Genomic DNA, 17,905 nt, shown 5'->3' on the forward strand with positions numbered 1-17,905 from the left:
AGACGCAACCGATACGCCACAAGTAACTTAAGAAAAATATGATCAGAAATTCTAAGAGCAGGAAACTGCCTTTAACCCACACTTTAAAATGTGGGGGTGGAAGCCACCTTTTCTGAGAGAGTGCATTTATAATCAAAAGCTTTCAATTAAAACTAAGAACTACAAAAAATAACTACTAAAAAGGCATACACTTCCCCCATACTATCAGTTTTCAAGAACTCATTATCTTTTAGAAGTCCTTTCTAACTGACTAGAATAAGCCTCTTATCCGTTTGTCTTCCATCCCTCACCAGAATACAGTAACACATTGTCCTATTGCACACCAAGTCATCATCTCACTTTCGGAGAAAGTACTCGGGAGAAGGAATAACCAGTGGCAACAGACGCCGCTAATACCACTAAGTAACTCTTCAGCCATATTACAGAGTAGTATCTCAAATAGGATTGTGTTTTTAAAAACAGCTCACCACATGGGTTTGTAATAGTTATTACTACTTTGTTTTCATGATTACATTACCTTTGATCCCAATTAAACTAGCTTCCCCCCCGCCCTGATAAAAGAGAACAGAGCTCTATCGGCACTGCATATGGAACAAAATTTGTGATGTGTTGCAACAGTAACTGTAATGAAGTTTTGCTGGCATCATCCCAAAAGGTAACTCCGCAAGAGTCAAAATTAGATCTCTGATCATGCTATGTATTTTCCTGTTTGCAATTGCCCGTGTTGCACAGCTTGGGATTTCCACTGTAGACTAGACATAGATAAAACATACAGCCATAAGAAAACCCAAAGGCCTTTCATTTGTTCCAGCTCTTTTCTAATTACAGCTGGTGACATCAATAAGACTTACAGACAGAGCAAAACACTGCAGGGATGAAGATAACTAGCCATAAACAGTATGTTCTGTGGCAACCAAAGCCAGACTGAGTTAAAAATCCAGAATATCTTTACCATCCCAGGAGAGTCAATGGGAGTTCAGTGTACAGAGTAGGATTCAGCTGGGAAAAAGTCATTTTCCCTGGCAATTCCTCAACATGGTGCCCTTTTAGCTTAAAACAGCATAGTAATTTGTCATATACATACACAGTATAGTTAGCTGGCAAGCTTGAAGAAAAGCTGTGGGGTATCAAGCAGATGTTACTCAGCTCTGTCCATCACACAGCAAGTCAAGGATCAAGGCAACATAAGAGTCGCATAAGGCAAGAACAATTAGAAAAAACTGTTCAGCATAAAATTCAGTGCTGGCGCACAAGAAGGCAGAAAGATCTCATTCATGTTTCCCATCTCAGTAATTTTGATACTTGAATAGAAGGAGTCAACAGACTTGGCTTTAGATGAGGAAAAGGAAGGACTATTTTGGCCCTACAGCAATTAAGAATAAGCAAAGCTAAACTGTAAGTACAGGCTAAACTTGGGTACCGTTGGCTTTGGTAATAATAGTATAAATTCCATCCATTTCCACAAAATAATTTTATTAGATACATGAATACAAAAGATTTACAAATATATTAGTGTTTTCAATGCTGGAGTATAGAAAGTAATCTGTATTTAAAGTCACACACACATATTAGTAACTCTATCTCCAAAATACTGCATAAAAATACTTGGATTACTACTATGAAACTGACCTAGCAGTCTCTTTCTCTCTTTGTCAGAGAGCTTTGAATCTTCATCAATAGCTTTCAATAGAGATAAGAGCTCATCTTTTGTGGTCTTCTCTGTATTGGAGCGATACTCCCTTTCGTCAAGTTTTTGGCAAAAGGTATAGCCTAAAAGGAAACATAAGACATTCAGATAGTTAACACCAGAGTCAGCCACCCTCGAGATTCTACAGACCCATCCTCCTTTAGAGTCAAATTAGTCATTGTTACAGCAAGTCTTTTTGCATCATCTCAGTCCCTTCTATTTATCATCTGGGTGCATGACAAGAATTAAAAGTTCAGTTTAAACTGTTACCTGCTATCTTACTAGGATCTTGACCTTTCTGCAAAGCCACCAGTTTGTTGCTGACCATTTTATGCAGTGTCCCTGGGATCTCGAATAGAAAGAGAAGACAGCCAAACAGCAGCTTAGAAAAAGGCAATTCTGCATAAGCATACAAGATAACAAAACCCTGGTCATTTTCCATCACTTACCTTTAACACATCTTTTTGGTGATCCACAAGGAACAAGATCAGGAGGTCAGTTTTCCCTCTGGATAAGGTTTTGTTGTTGATAATAGCTTTAGAGAACGTTCTTTTCACAACCATCCTGTTGTCACTCTAAAGGACAACGTGAAATAATGATCAGAAGAGGATAATTAGTCTCCCCCTTTAAGAAGGGCACTGCCTTTGTTCTTCTAGAACCCTTGCTTCTCCTGTAGTCACATATTTAAGCTACAAATATGTTTCTGACCAGTATCTGGGACCTCTAGATTTCAGTAAGTGTAAAGCAACACGTAACAGTTAAGTATGCACATTTACCTCCTTCTGTAGTTTGAGCTCAGAATTATGTGCTGCAACAGCCATGAAGTACAGTAGTCTTCTGAACTCCTCCCTGACTTGGCTGTCTAGAAGCTTCAAATAGAGCTGAACAGCTTCTAAAGATTGCTCCATCTTCCCATTCACTGGGGAGAGATAAAGGTATCCATTGCCACATTTATTTAAATAAATGTTACAATAAAACACCTAAATTAGTCACTGCAGAGCAGTTCATCTCTCTAAACAGAACTGGTCAAACAAAGCAATTCATTCTCACAAAAATTTCTCACAGGCTGATGAGAGCTGTTTGCATACAATCTGAGAACAGCCCACACCCAGGCTTTTAGACAGATATTTAGGAAAGCTCACTTTCAATTAAGTTCAGTTACAGTTCAGCCATCTTGAATGGAATGTGAAATACTGAAAGAGGAAAATGGTTCTGTTTAGAAAATTGATGACCTCTTGTTGTGGAAATAAAGATCTATCAAGAAATGAGGAATATGCCCTAGCTTGATGAATTAACTGCAAACCATTCTGTAGAGTTTCACTAAGTTTTAATTGGCCTTACTATGCAGAATGCCCATTTCAGATGAGTGAATTATTTAAATGAAGTAGGTTGCACTAGTATCCTCCCTTTATCACATAGGGAGGAGGAAAGGGATATAAATGCAAGATATTCCTACCAACATGGAACAAGAAAAATAATGAAGGCAGAAAAGGATGAAAAATAATGAAGGCAGAAAAGGATGAAAAATAAGGAGAACAGGGATGACATGTTAATTGACAACTAAAACACCAAAAGCTTTCTAAAATACTGTCTAAACATAAAATTTAAGAAATGCACATTTTTACGGACAAGAGGAGAGAGTTGTGAATGGTATACAAAGCATCCACACAGCTTTAACTTTAGATGTTGTGGCCTAAGTATTTAATATTAGGCCATATTTATATTTAATTTCCATGGATACCAACTACTACCAAATTACAGCACTTCAGTTTCACAGCCATTCTACATGGAACTGAACACAACCTACAGAACAGCATATAGTCAGGACCAAAATTTCTCTTTATTTCAAAGCACGGTCTTCATGACTAGAAATTACAAAACACTTGCAGAAGTCAACCTTTAAGCTTGGCTACTGTAGTAAACACTCGGTTTGTCAGTATCTCTCTCACATAAACTTAGGAATATAACTTTATTTTACTTACCCAATAGTTCTGCAATTCCTAAATGAATTTCAGATGCATGGCTTAACAGCGGCTCCTTTTTTTGGCCGTAGTATCTACCAATGTTTTCAAACAGCAGTAGTTTCCATGTGTCTGCTTTATCTGGTTGATCAGGCAAGTTCCTGCTAATATCTACCACCATATGATCTGGAAGATATTCCAAGCAATCTATTGCTGCCGAGAGCCATTCATCTGTTCTAAAAGACAGAGTGGTTTAACTTTGTAGCATTACTTACTGATGCCTTTCAGAGTTGGTTGCATTGTTTTTCACAAGAAGTAAGTAGACCGGTTTCTCACTGCATGAGAGTACTTAAATACATCAGAAATCAACACACACACATGGCACTTTTCCTGACACACTCGGGTAGATCATAACCATATACTTCTTTGTTACGTATTTAATCAAGATGAAGAATTCATAACCCACCAGGTAAACACTGACAAGCAGTTAAACGCAAAGTTAGCGATGTCCTCTACTGTTAGACAAGGACATAATTATTGCTAGATAAACAAGAAACCTGAACCTTGATCTGAGTCTGGTAAAAGCTTTTCAGACTATGTTTTTAATAGTTTCAGGCTCAGCGTTCTTGGCTTTTTTTTAATGTAGTAGGAGAAACTAAACTATTCCCTCAGGTAATGTTTTAAGGAAAAAAATTTCAAGATGATAGCAAAATGCTCTATTCTTCCCTACAGCAAACAATTTCCCCTCTGAATACTATCAAATACTACCACTGCATTCAAAAACTCTTCCAATGTTCAGCACAAATTGTCTCAGCTACTTCTGGTTTAGAGCTTAGCAATTGGTATTACCAGTTAATCCAGTCAAGTCTAACAGGGAGAAAAGTGCCTACTCACATCCTTTCTACAGTACTGGAGACTACTACGTTTCTACCCAAAGATCAACCGTGCTTTACATTCCTATGAAAGCAGAAAGTTTTTCAAAATGGCAGAGGTGAGCGATGAATACTTACTGTGAGTCACTGAAAGCCTTGAGAATCTCCCTGTCTAGGTAGTTACTTGTGATGACATATCCAGTTCCCTTCCTTGGTTGTGGAAGCTGAGGTCTGATCTCTTGGTGCTCAAGTAAAGACTCAAGGAGCGGAAGGTCTACAAGCTGCAGCAGACGAGCAATTGTTTGTTCTTGCCACACTTCATTAATAACTGGGAAGGGTGGAATACACAAAGCACACAGACACTCAGCATGTGCAAAAAGAATGATTATGAAAAAGACAACTCCCCTTCCTCCCATCAGTCCTAACCTAACAGATTAACTTTACCAAAATAAAGATTTACAGTAGCAGAGAGCGTGGCCCTTATCAGCTTTAAGTGCATTTTATCACCAGCAAAGGAAAGAATTAGCGATTTGTTTAGTTAACTACAAGAGTCGGAAACTGCTTTTTGGATAAGTCTGAAGTGCCTTACATTCTTTGTGCTCCCATTCACAAGCCTTCTTTGCTCTAGATAAGGGATTAAAAAAAGAGCGTAACAGTGACACTGTCCTTATCACAGCTTCCACATTTATGATCTGGATCAAGTTTTGAGAGTTTCTAGAATGCATTAGCATCTTTAACCAAAGGAAAAAACACATTAGATCACAGTTTAGTCAGAGAGAAGACATGAATTGTCAGGAACAGTTTCACACAATATCGAAGGAGCGCCGGACGGTGCAGATACACAGTTAAAAAGCAAGGGAAGAGCTTTAGCTAACAGTAGACTAACAGTAGACTATTGGCCATGATTAAGTCAAGCATGTGCAGGGAACTGAATATCATGAAGAACGTCCTAACTCAAGTCAAGCTCTACACAATTGTGTATTCTTCTCCACAAAATTCAACACTGATTTATTTCAACTACAGATAATGGGTCCTGTCTGATGAAATAAAAAGGTAAAAAGCAAGCCTGCAACAAATATAATTTGCCTTTGTTATGACATGGCATTCAAAACAAAATACTGTAAGAGTCAGTTTGACTCCCTCTCCAATCTGACAGGCCTAAGCCTTTCCAGTCCTACAGTTGCCTTCCTTCTCCCACGAACAAATGACTGAGGCATTATTGGCTTACCTCGACGGGACAAACTATCCGAGATGTTTACTTGAGGGGTATTTGCAGGCTTTAAACTCAGGTTTTCCCAGAGATCCTCCAAGCTTTCTGGTTTGACAGGAGTAGAGTGAAACAACATGTTCTTCTCATGTCTGAGATTAAGAAACAGTTTTTATATATAATTATATCCATATATATGGATAAGCAAAGGTATCATGTAGCATATAGATATGGATAACTGTCCAAGATTAAAAAAATGTTTTCTCTATGTAAATATTTACATAATCTTCTCCCCCCTCTCCTCCGCCTGATACTTTCTCTGTCCAAGTCACACAGGAGAATGTATGATACCTTAAAAAGTTATTTGCATGCAACAGTTGCATGGAAGTGCATAGTTCCTCTCTTGGAATTTGTCACAGCCATCATCAGCAAGCTACCTCAATTACCACAGAGAAAATTTAAGAAGAGGAAATGGTTAAGGAGGGGACATTATTTAAAAAACAAACAAAATTCCCCCCTCAAAACTTCCAGAGTTTTAAGACATTATTCCTGATGGCAAAATGAGGACAAAAATTAAGAGCTGTTCTTGAAAAACCTAGAAGGACTAAAGTTATGGGCCATTCCTAAAGTTACACGGCTTGTTCGTGCTATCAACTAATGGAAGGCTTCAGAAACCTGTCACCCATTCCTGTGTGCTAGCTGGTTCTTCTCATAACTGCCTTCATATGCTATCAAGTAGGTAGCATAACAACTCGAGCCACAAAATTACTATTCCTCCAAGCATATTTGTTTAATTTCAGTTTCTATAGCTTCTTTGTTTTAGGGCATTGCAAAATCCTTTTCATGTCCACTATCTTTGCTGTGTATGTGACAAGCTGTATGTATCAATAGATCTGTTCCTTTTGCTAAATGAAGAAGTGTAATCCAATGGATCTATGCCCTGCCCAGAAGAAAAGCATCTTCATTCTACACTAATAAAACATGAATAACCTTGTTTCATGACTGTTTGTCCAATATATTCTAAGTCTTGCTTTAACAGCCCTTGTGATGAATGTATTTTTAAATACCACATTTGATTAAAGTGTTTTTCATTTCTCACAAATTCTGCTCTTTCCAAATAAAGACTTGGGACAGTTTGCTTTAGCACAGGACAAGAGCTAGTCGGGGAGGAGGGAAGGGGGTAAGGAAGAGGGGGGAGAAGCAGGACCAAGGAACTACCCATTTTTAATCTCAGCTTCTAGAATTTTCTGATCAGTTGGGCTGATGCACTGAAGTTCACATTTGCTACTCTCACGAACATATCAATCACATAAGGCATTTTCTTTTTAGGTCAATACTATTTGCAGCTTTCAAAAGTCCATATTGCTAAAACTATTGCAATAACCACATGAATATAGTTTCTTGTAAGAATATGTTGGAATATGTTCAGAGATGAACGCTTGACAAACACTGTTTAAGGGAAGTTATTTGGCAAAGTGTCATCTACATAGCAGCGTGTTCTGTTTTGTGATGGTTTAGTTAGTACGAGGGTTGTCTCTGCCCACTCCTAAAGAGGCAGGGAAACAAACCCTCACAATTGCACTTCCCTCTGGTTCTATGATGGCATGCAATAGCATAACAGCCTGCTACCTAGCCTAGCAACAAGTCATACACACACAAAGGAACAGCTGAAAACATTTCAGAAAGCTAAATTTGAAGTGTAGTGAAGCTAAGATAATGAAAGAAGAAAGCAATTTTTACCTGTTTTTTCCTTAAAAACTGGATGGATTACTGGCTTATGCCAGCGCTAGGTACAGAGTGACTAAAGATTGTTCCACTGCATTAGCCTGATGCACCTGAATGCCAGTTGGTTTTATTGGTTTAGAGCCCAATAGATCAGTATCTGTAATGCACTTAACTTCTACCCTGCTACCCAGCTCCCCCAAGGCGATGTGATAACAGACACAGAAAACCAGTAACTATGCAGGCTGAATGATTTGCTCACTTCAAATTGCTGTTTCCAACCGATCTTCCACCCGCAAACATCTATGTACTATAAACTTTTCCCCCCCCCGCAGGTCCCGTAATTGTACAGCAGTTTTCCCTTCTCTCCTCCCAGAACACATATTTTCCTATTGAAAAAATTTCTCATCTTCATGTTCCACGTACTAACCTTTGTGGTGTACACTGCTGGTAATCTTTATCAAGTTCCATTTGGTTTGAGACATTTGTGAATCTGTAGAGGCTACTGCTACTGTCTTCAAATACAGACCGTTTGTCTTTTCCAAAGACCCTAGTCGAAACAGCCTCAAATACTTTGTAATCCATCAGCGCTTGACATACACGCACTATTTTAGCACGGGAAATATCGACATCCCCAAAATACTTGTTCTGTAGAAGATGGGCAAAGACAACATCCACCGCATCTGAACCAATAAAACAGTCATGATAGCACTTCAAGTTCTGGCGACGCTTTTTCACTTCCACTTGAGTTTGAAGTGCATTGATAATGCTGCTCCAGACATACGTTGCTCCAAATGGTTTCTGTGCCAAGCTAAAGCCTAAGAACAGAGAAAGCATAAAGGCTGAATTCATGCTGCAATTAGAAAATAATTGCCCCCTTTCTGGCTACTAGCTTTCATGAATCTTCTAAGGATTTAAAAATCTTTGAGATTTCCAGTTTGGCTTGGGTTGCTCATGTATTAACATTTTGTGACTTTCTTAGCAAGTCTGCCTGCATTGTACCAATGTCTCTCTCTCTGGTGGTTGCTCTCATTACATTAGCCTGAAGCTTTGCAAGCTGGAGCTTCTAACTTTTCCAGCCTGTCACTTTGACACTATCCTTCTGCATGCTCCTTCATCACCTAATGGTTACACTTGCAGAACTTACTCCTAAGCACACGTACCCACAACCAAAAGCTAGCTGTGTGTACTTGTAACTCCCTAGTTCCCCTGCTAACACTGACAAAACTATGCCGCTGGGCAGGGGAGAGGGAAGCAGGGATGAAGAGACACATCAGAACCTTGTTTCCTACAGGATTGTGCATACACACAAACTACCTAGTATCGGTACTTAGCATATCACCAACAAGATCAAAAAGTCTCCTGCGACACCACTCACTCGACATTTATCCACACAACAGCCTTCTACCACCACAGCTCCAATTGAGATTTAAGCTCTGTGTACTCAATGTTACTTCCTTGACCTAATCAGTCTTCCCTCCCCCAATAAAACCACTAAACTATTACTCATTTACCAATCTGATTAAGAATAGCATGCTAGCAACTAACAGTTTGACCACAGGCTAGACTCAGCCTCCACAAGGACTTAAAAATACAGAATATACTTACAAAGTTTGCAGGTGGCACCTAACTGGGAAGAGTTGCAGCCACCAGAGAGGCTAGAATTAGAATATATGTTTCTCAGTAAATCAGATGAATAATTTATTAAGAGAGAAAGCAGAGGAAGAGGAGAGAAATCAAAAGCTGAAGGACAAAATATGGAATGAGGAGTTGGCAGCAATCCTACAGAAAGCCATCTGGGGTTATGACAGACCTCAAACCAAATGAATTAACAGTGTGATGCAGTGTTTAAAAAAAAAACAACATGCAACTCATTCTGGAACATATTACCATGAACATTTTCCACAGAGATGCAGTAGGTATTTTTTCTGTTCTGTTTAGTCTGAAGTGGCTTTAGTTAGAGCATTGTATTCCAGTTTTGGGCACCAGAGTTTCCAGCTGATCTCCATCTACCAGAGCCCAGAAATTAGCAAGCTGGCAAGGGAAGAGGGGAAGTTAGGGAGGCTGTAAAGACTGGGGGGGGGAAGCAGAGAACACAACAGCATTTGAACGCACCAACACTGTTATAAAGGACAGCAACAGTTCTCTTCAGAGCGGTTATCAAATAGACACCTGCTTTCTGAACAGATTCATGTCAGGAAAAAAAGCTTTTTAATACAAGGCACTGAACCAGACTAGGTAGAAACCTTCCAGAACCTCCAGTTTCCAGAGCTTTAAAAGTACGAGACAGACAAAGCACGCACTTGCTGATACTTTAACCTGATGACACCTTCAGGCAGGCAGAACAAACAAAACAGAATACAGAATTTCCTTCCAGCCCTATGTTTTAACAGCTGACTGGCCTGTTTGGAAGGAAAAAAAAAAAACCCAAACCCAACACCACCAAGCACACATCAACACTCGTTTCTGTTGCTAAAATGAATATCAACACATACTACCTGCAATAATTCTACTACTAACCACTGCTTTATCACCTCTTCCTTCCACACATACCTCCCAAAATCTTTTTGGGGGAAGCGGTATTAAGTGTGGCAGTAAGTATCAAGGTTACAAGGTTTTACAAAGTTAAGGAGCTCGAGGTGGGAAAAAGGCAGAACTTGTTCTCAGCAAGCAACCTTTAGCCCTTCAGGTTGCATGAGCGAGCCGCCTGCTTTGTGACTCGCTCTCGGGACAGACACAGCTGCTCGGGCCCCCGCCGCCCGCAGCCCCACGGGCACCTGACGGGCACCGCGCGGGCGCCACCGCCCCAGCCGCAGGCCCCCTCGCCCGGCCTCGGAGCCTCCTCGCCGGCTCAGCGAAGCTGCGCCCCCGCGGCGGCCGAGCTCCGTGAGGGGCGGCGGCGGCGGGGCAGGCGCGAAGCCCGGACGGGGCCTCCCGGGGCGGAAACGCCTCCCTCCACCGGCGGCGGAGAGCGGCCAACTTTTGAACCTCTGCGGAGCGGGGAAAGGCGCCGGCACGGAGCTCCCGGCGGGCAGGGGCCGGGCGCAGAGCGGGGCGGCTCCGGCCCCCCGACCCCGCGGCGGGGCGGCCCCACCTCACCTCACCGGCTGTCCCCACCAAGCCCGGGCTGAGGGCGCCCCGCTCCCCCCCAGCCGCCGTCCCGCTCCGCTCCGCTCCCCTCCCCGTACCCGGCGGCCTGGCGGCGGGGCTGCAGACAGCGCTGAGGCTCAAGGCCGCCGCCTTCTCCCGCACCGTGGCCATCGCCGGCGCCGGCTCCGCGCACTGCCGCGCCGCGCGCCGCCCGCGGGGAGAGGTAGCCCGCCGAGGGGCGGGGCCGCCGCGCCGGCGCCCGCCCCCATTGGTGGCGGCCGGAGCCGGGGGCGGGGCGCGGGCGGCGGCGGCGGTTGAACGGCTGCCCGCGTGCCGCCGGGCTGCTGCGGGCCCGCGGCGAGGCGGGAGCGCCTCAGGGCAGCCGAGCGCGGAGATGGCGGCTCGGGGGCTGCCGAGGAGGAGTCCGGCCGCGCCGCCCTTCTTCTGAGGGCCTGCCGTGGCAGAAAGGGCAGCGACAGCCCGTCTAGACACCCCGCCCCAGAGCTGCGTCCGGGCCCAGCTCCCAACCGGGCGTAGCCTGACCCGCGGCCGGACAGATTTACAAGATTTCATTTCTGTGAATGTCCACACCAGCAAGATCCATAAACAGCGTCTGGCTTCGGCGGAGAGGGGAGAAAATGCAGCAAAAAGTTTGTGTTTTCCAGCGTTACAGTTCTGGTGGGAGAGGGTGCTGCTGCTCTCCGCTAGGTAACAGCACTGTGCACCAGCGCACCAGAGCTGTAAACCCCTGACGCATCCTGCAGCTCTGCAAACGCTACCCTGCGTTACCAGCGATAGGATACAGACCCCTGTTGTTAGAGCACAGAATGCAATGTTTTCCCTGTATTCACTGCGTAGTTTAAAAAAAAAAAAATCAAACTGCTCAGCGCTATTCTTTAAGTTAACCCGAGAACAGGCCTCGTACGTGACCATGGATGAACAACCGCACAGTGTTCTTGCTTGTCACCAGGACATGTGGCTCCAACAACCACATATGGTTGAAATTTCCCTCTGGTGTCTTATATGAGCTGTTTATTATAGCAGTAGGCATTTTTTATTGGAATGAAATAAATTCACTTTCAGGGTAATGGAAATTTTCTCTACTGTCTGCAGGAAACTGCTGAGAGATCCGACGTAATTTTCTACTAACTATGGAGCATTTTGATGGTTCTCACTCAATGAAGGGGTATTAGAACAACATAAAATTCAATCATGTTTTTGGCCTGATTTAAATAGGAGCAGACACAAAGCCAAACTGATCTCCATGATATGCAAACTCACAAGTATATAATGCATATTAAAGACTAAATAATATAGATATTACAAGTGATACAAAAATTCATTCTGAGTTCTCAGATTATTGAACTGTTGATGGTAGTTTTGCAAAACAAAACCCCCTGTGAAACTTCAGCCTGTTCTACAGCAAGTGCCGTGCAAGCAGGTGTGAAGCGCAGGACATCTGCTATCCACCGAAGCTCGAGCCAGCCTTCTTTTACACTTATTTCTCACACTTAAAGGTAGGGCACTGTGAGTTTGTTCATTGTATACAAATGAATAAACAATGGACTTCATTTTAAGCTGTGAAAAATTGGATACAGGGAACTAGATACCACAAACTTAAGGCAAACAAACATTTCTTCATGTTTCACTGACAGAGCAGCAAAGTATTTAATAATGGAGTTCTAAGAGTGGAATTTCTTGTTAAGTTTATTCAGATATAGCAGTCTTAAGCCCAGAGAAAGAGGAATCTATTCAAACCGTAGCAAAATGCTAGCTTTTGAAAATGAAAGTTCATATTGTTTTTCAACAATAGGAAGAGACACACAGAGATTTCTTTCTTGAGGAAAGAGGGGAAGATGTTAAAAAAAAAAAAAATAATAGTTCTGACTCACAGGTGTCTGTCTTGACAGTTGCCACTAAGAACCTAATAAAAAATACATAATGCATGGGTCAATGGGGATTTCCATGATACAAAAGTAGGGAATAATAAAATAATAGTTTCATGCTAGACTTTTTTGATGCATTGCCACAATACATTAACTGCAAATCAGTAAATGCCCGAGTTAATTTTCATTTTTAAAAATAATTTATTTTTGCATAGTTGTTGAAATAAAGCGATGCAGTCAATCCCTCTGCAATGGTTCACCACAATCTTGAGAGAATTTAGAACTACAAACATTTTCAAACAGGAGGTGTACCAATCAGTTAATGAGAACATTACACCTTACATCAGAGGGCTATTTGTCAAAATACTGCTTGCAGGGAAGAGAGCGAACCATGGATAATGCGCTGTGAGCTGCTAATCTAGAAGGCTGGAACATTTTTATTCTTGTATTTTATTACCAGGCGACCAGCAGTCTACCCTGGACGTCTGCCTTTGCCTCCCCACAGTGACCACAACCATAATACACCAGTTTCTCCATGGGCAGATGGCAGCTATTGGCTGGCCAACAGTTGCTGTCAAACAGTATCTGGTATCAAAGGATGTTAAAAAATGCCATACATCTTTTAGTATTTCTTACAATAACATGATTATAAAATGCTTTCCTAAAGCACAGATATACTTTTATGCAATTATTAATATATAGTCATTTTAAAGAATGCAATCTCGTGCAGCCAGTACAGTCATTCTTAGCTGGTGTAACTCATTAGACCACGGTGGAAAGATCTCAGGATGAAAAGTGCAACACGCTGTATTTGGCTTCACCTTCCACAGTCGTTTCCCCAAATTAACCTCCATAAAGTTGAACGCAGGCTGCACAAGAGAATGCCAGTTACAAAGACATAATTAACATAATTCATTCGTCAAATCACTTAGGACCAACTTAGTGGCATTCCTACACGCACATGGAACAGTCACCTTGCTCCAACAGCAGTTCCACTGAAAAATATAGGACTACAGAGACAGATGCTACTGTAGGTAAATATATCAAAACCTGGTCTGCAGGGCGTAAGTCTGCGAGGGAGATGATAAAAAGCACCGATGAAGGAAGTTTGATGATACAGAAAGCTTTACTCTTGGCTCTCTATCTAATAACGTTATGTGAAGTTGCACAGAACAACAATTCTGTAATTTAGTTATGGTGACTAAAATGTATTTTTAACAAATTATGCAGCTGAGTCCAAATTTGTACAGTTGTGTCAAATTCTCTGAAACTGTTATAAAGAACCTTTATAGTGAGGAACAGCAAAAGAAAAATCTATTTTGGTTTATTTCCAGGTCATCTAGAAATGCTCCTACCAACTACAACAGGATTGAGAGAGTGGCCTACGTTTTGAAGAATTTACAGACTTAAGTTTTCAAGAATTTCTGTGAGTCCCATATAAGAACTGTGGGGTTTAATTAGAAGCATACAGCAGAAACAGAGTATTCAAATTCAACAGCCACAATTTCAGGCATGTCTGCTGCTCAGGATTTGATTAGCTTACTCATGTCAATTAAGTGTTTGCTTGAGGGTAAAGATGGTGATAAAGACCCAAGTTCAGGTCTTCTCCGATTATGGGGAAAGAGAAGGCAAAATGGAAACTTGTATCATCACAAAGTGAGAAACTGATGAACACCTTTATGTAAAGTGCTGTCTAGTTTTTTCCATAATGAACTTGGAAGCTGGCCAGCCAACCAGTACTTAGATGAGAGAGCACCTGTAATTTCCAGGTATTCTGGGCACAAATGAAGGAGATTAATTGAATACAAGACCTCACAAAGTAAAAAAAAAAGACTGCGTGATTAAGTTTTTCAGTATCATTATCAAAAAGACAAAAGCTGGAGGATGTGTTGCCTAAAAAAGATGGAAGCATATTAATAGAAAGTATGGGGTGCTGCTGTTTAATCTACAGCAGATCAATGCTTGGTGAAGTGATTGGGAAATGCTATGTATTCTTGAAAGAAACAAAGGAAAAAGGCTGTTTCAATTTCAAAATTTTTAGAAAAACTGAAAGGACCCCAAACCTGGAAAATAAAATGTTCTAAACCCAATAAATGTTCAAGGTCCCAATTATTATTCACATTTTAAGTGCCAAAAAAATAGAAAAAAAAATATTTGTCACTGAAAATTGACTACGAAATAGAGGCATTCTTGCATCAGAATACCACCCAATTTCTTATTTTCAATAGAATTTAGATCCCACTTTTCTGAAGGATTAGCATAGACTCTGCATTTCAAATGCTAACCCTACATCTCATAAACACATTAGACTATAGAAGGCTACCTCTCTTACACCAAACTTTTTTCTTTAGATTTCAAATGTCTTCCCATAACAATATAAGCTTTAAAGATTAAGCGTATGTCAACACAGCTTAAATTTATATATACATACAATTTTATTGCCATAATCGCAAGGATCTATTGAATCCAATCTTTATGGCTGTTTCTTACAAAGCATAGCAATTAATAATTACCATAAAAATTCAGAAAAATATTCCAGTTATTTAGAACAGTTACTCTTTTGTTTTTTCTTCATTTAAATATCAACAATGCCTGTATTCACTGCAGTGCTGAAGTTGATGAAAGGAGAACATTTTAAACAGTAACCCTTAAAATGTTGCTCCATTCCATTCACAAATGATGAGACAAATGAAATTTTGACATATGGTTCACCATCACATAAAGATACTCATGTAAGGGCAAACCAACAGCTTCAGTTACAGAAATTACAGACATTTTTAAAGTCACAGTTATAACATTATCAAATCCCCTCTCTTTCATTGCATGAAGATACAAAGTCTAGTACGTGTTTTTTTAATACTGAAACTGTCCTATAAAAATCAGAAAATGTTCTCTTCCACTTTTATTAATCTCAAATTTAAGAAAATGAACAGCTGTTCATACAATCTTGGATTGCAAAAGGCTATTTGGTATGCTAGACAGAGATGAAGGAAGCTGAAAACTCCCGCAGTGAATCTGCCTTATTACTAAGTAACGTGTTCTGCTATTTGTGCTGAAGAGCAGGAGAGGCTTGCTTGGGGCGGAACTCCATGGGTTAGAGAGCACTGACGCTCTCCCTTATGATACGGAGCAGGTTATTCACAAATTCACTCTCCTTAGTCCCCATTTCCCATCTACATTCAAATTAAAAGGATCATACAGCAGTAGGTTCTGTGGGACGCAGCCATGCCACCCTGCAGCATTCAGCCCATGATGCCAACCACCACGTCTGCCCTGCCACGAAGAGGCTACTTGCGGGCGCGCTCTTGCTTGGGCAAGGGTAACATTTACTCCCAAAGCGCAAACTTCAGTATTTTATACTGATGTGAAATCTGTAAGGATTCCACCCTTGCATTTTTGAAGAGACTAGAACAATAAACAAGTTCCCAGGACAGAAGCTTCTGGATGACTGACTGTTTGAATCGACAAAGGGTGCATTGTTAAGGAGCGCAATCCTTCCATTCCTGGGCTGGAATACCAATGTGACTGCGGGACCAAGTCAAGCAGGGCAATGGCAAATGAAGGGCAGGGAGGCAACACGCTGAGCCTGCGCTGGTGCACACTGACCTCCGGTGGAAGACGCCGCACTCCGAGTACAAATCCACGCACAGGGGCTGGAAAGGGAGCGAGTCGGAGCCAGGGTGACTTGAGACGGCTTACTGTAAGGAAGGGTACAGGGGGCAAAGACTATTAGTGATGTCACCAAAACCACAGGGACAAGCCTCTGCTTCTCAGCCTGAATAAACACTAAGGAATTTTGTCTTAAATGGATTTTTCAACTTTTCCTCTTGTGGAAGTCTTCTGGGACTTTCAAGAATGATTATGTATTATAACCAGAGATTGATTACAGCATGCCTAAATGCTTGCAGGATGGCATGGTCCTAGCAACACTGCTTGGATAAAGACTTCTCACAGAACAGTAAAGACTCACTGTCATCTACACACCAAAAACCTGTTCAACCAGAATGAGCAAGTACAATCAGACACAAATAACTGAAACGTTAGAAGTTACCACCTGCCCAGCTGGGAGTTACCATTTCTCAGGTGAGCTGCAGTAACTGACTGAACCTCAACTCCTGTATATTGCAAGACAAAACCAAATCCACTAACTTACATTACTACTGAAAGCGGCTTTAGGTAAGTTCACGAAGGATCAGGGGAGCAGCTCTCACCCGTTTATACAACTGTGGAGAGCCTGCAGAGCTCCAGCTGAATGAGCAGTGATTTCCAGCTGCAGCATGGTGAGGTAACTTATGCTGATCCACCAGGGACAAGTTTCACGTCTCTGCTCCCAAAGTAAGCAGCCACTAGTGGCATCAGCTTAATGGGACAGAAGGAGCTGATAGATAAAGGGGGAAAAAGTCAGAACTCGAAATGGATTTGCCAAGCGTAACTGAATTCTTCATTCTGAGCATTTGTTTTGACTTCTTTAGAAAACAGCTACATACCAATTATATTTACACTGAATGCAAGGCTTGTGTTCTAGAGCAGAGCATCAGGCTTATTGTTTACATATGCTACAAGCAGGAATCTATAATTCACCTTTTATTTTACTGTACAATGTGCTGGGGCCACCAAACTCAATTATGCCGTGTTTCACCAGCCCACAGTTTAGGATGGGAAAAGGGCCCTGGAGGCATCCTGCAGAGAACCTTGCTACCCCACTAAAACTCAAAGAGAACTTGCAGAGTTCACATCAAAAAGAAAGTAACAATCCCTGGCCAAGCACTTATTACTTTTTTTTTTTTTTTTTAACCAGCTGGTTCCAGATTTGCAACACTTGGATCCTCGCAGAACACCCGAGCTTTCAACTCCTTTAGTGCAAAGTCCATTAACTGTGGTCAAACTACCTCTGGCTGTTTAAACAAAGTTGCCGGACCTTGCACTGAAGCACACAAAAAGCATTCACTTACTCTCTTCTGTTACCAAAGCTGTAGGGATAGTAATTTCTATGTGCTGACCAACAACAAAAATCTGGGAGGTTTTAGAAAGCTGCTTTACTTAGAGAACAGATCTAAATCCTTATTCTCCCAGAGCTTTGAATGAGTTACCAATTTGACCTAAACACATGATAAAACATTGATGCTTCAGCTTTTACTCAATTATCATACCATTTACCTTCTGTTGACGCAGTGAAAATATGTGATACATAAATAACGCACAGGCAAATCACCCTAGCAGCCACCACAGTTAGGAAGGAGAGGATGATGCCAAACAACGTAGTTTTACTTAAAAGATCTTGCTATCACAAGCCCTGGAAGTCTTAGAAGGCTACAGCATGTACTCCTAATGATATCGTTTTAAGATTTCAAGTAACGTGTAGAATAAAGAGAGACTTAATTTAATCATAATTTGGACCAAAAGAACCTATGAAAAAATAACCACAGCATTTTAAATTGAATTTTTAAGGCTAAGCATAGCAGCTGGAGCCAAGAGTGGCC

General features: G+C 41.4%; 1 protein-coding gene across 1 annotated transcript; it reads right to left on the reverse strand.

The window, feature by feature from the left end:
• Positions 1 to 1,555: 1,555 nt before the first annotated feature.
• On the reverse strand, positions 1,556 to 10,710 carry DEPDC7 (DEP domain containing 7; the record flags this gene model as incomplete). The annotated part of the gene is made up of 9 exons (XM_082317100.1): positions 1,556 to 1,770; positions 1,958 to 2,036; positions 2,137 to 2,262; positions 2,464 to 2,606; positions 3,670 to 3,884; positions 4,659 to 4,848; positions 5,749 to 5,879; positions 7,880 to 8,267; positions 10,638 to 10,710. 9 exons carry the CDS (start codon positions 10,708 to 10,710, stop codon positions 1,556 to 1,558), a joined length of 1,560 nt encoding a protein of 519 aa, XP_082173226.1.
• Between the last annotated feature and the right edge of the window lie 7,195 nt (positions 10,711 to 17,905).

Source organism: Platalea leucorodia (assembly GCF_965183815.1).
Source record: "Platalea leucorodia genome assembly, chromosome: 7".
In the NCBI taxonomy this organism is placed as follows: Eukaryota; Metazoa; Chordata; class Aves; order Pelecaniformes; family Threskiornithidae; genus Platalea; species Platalea leucorodia.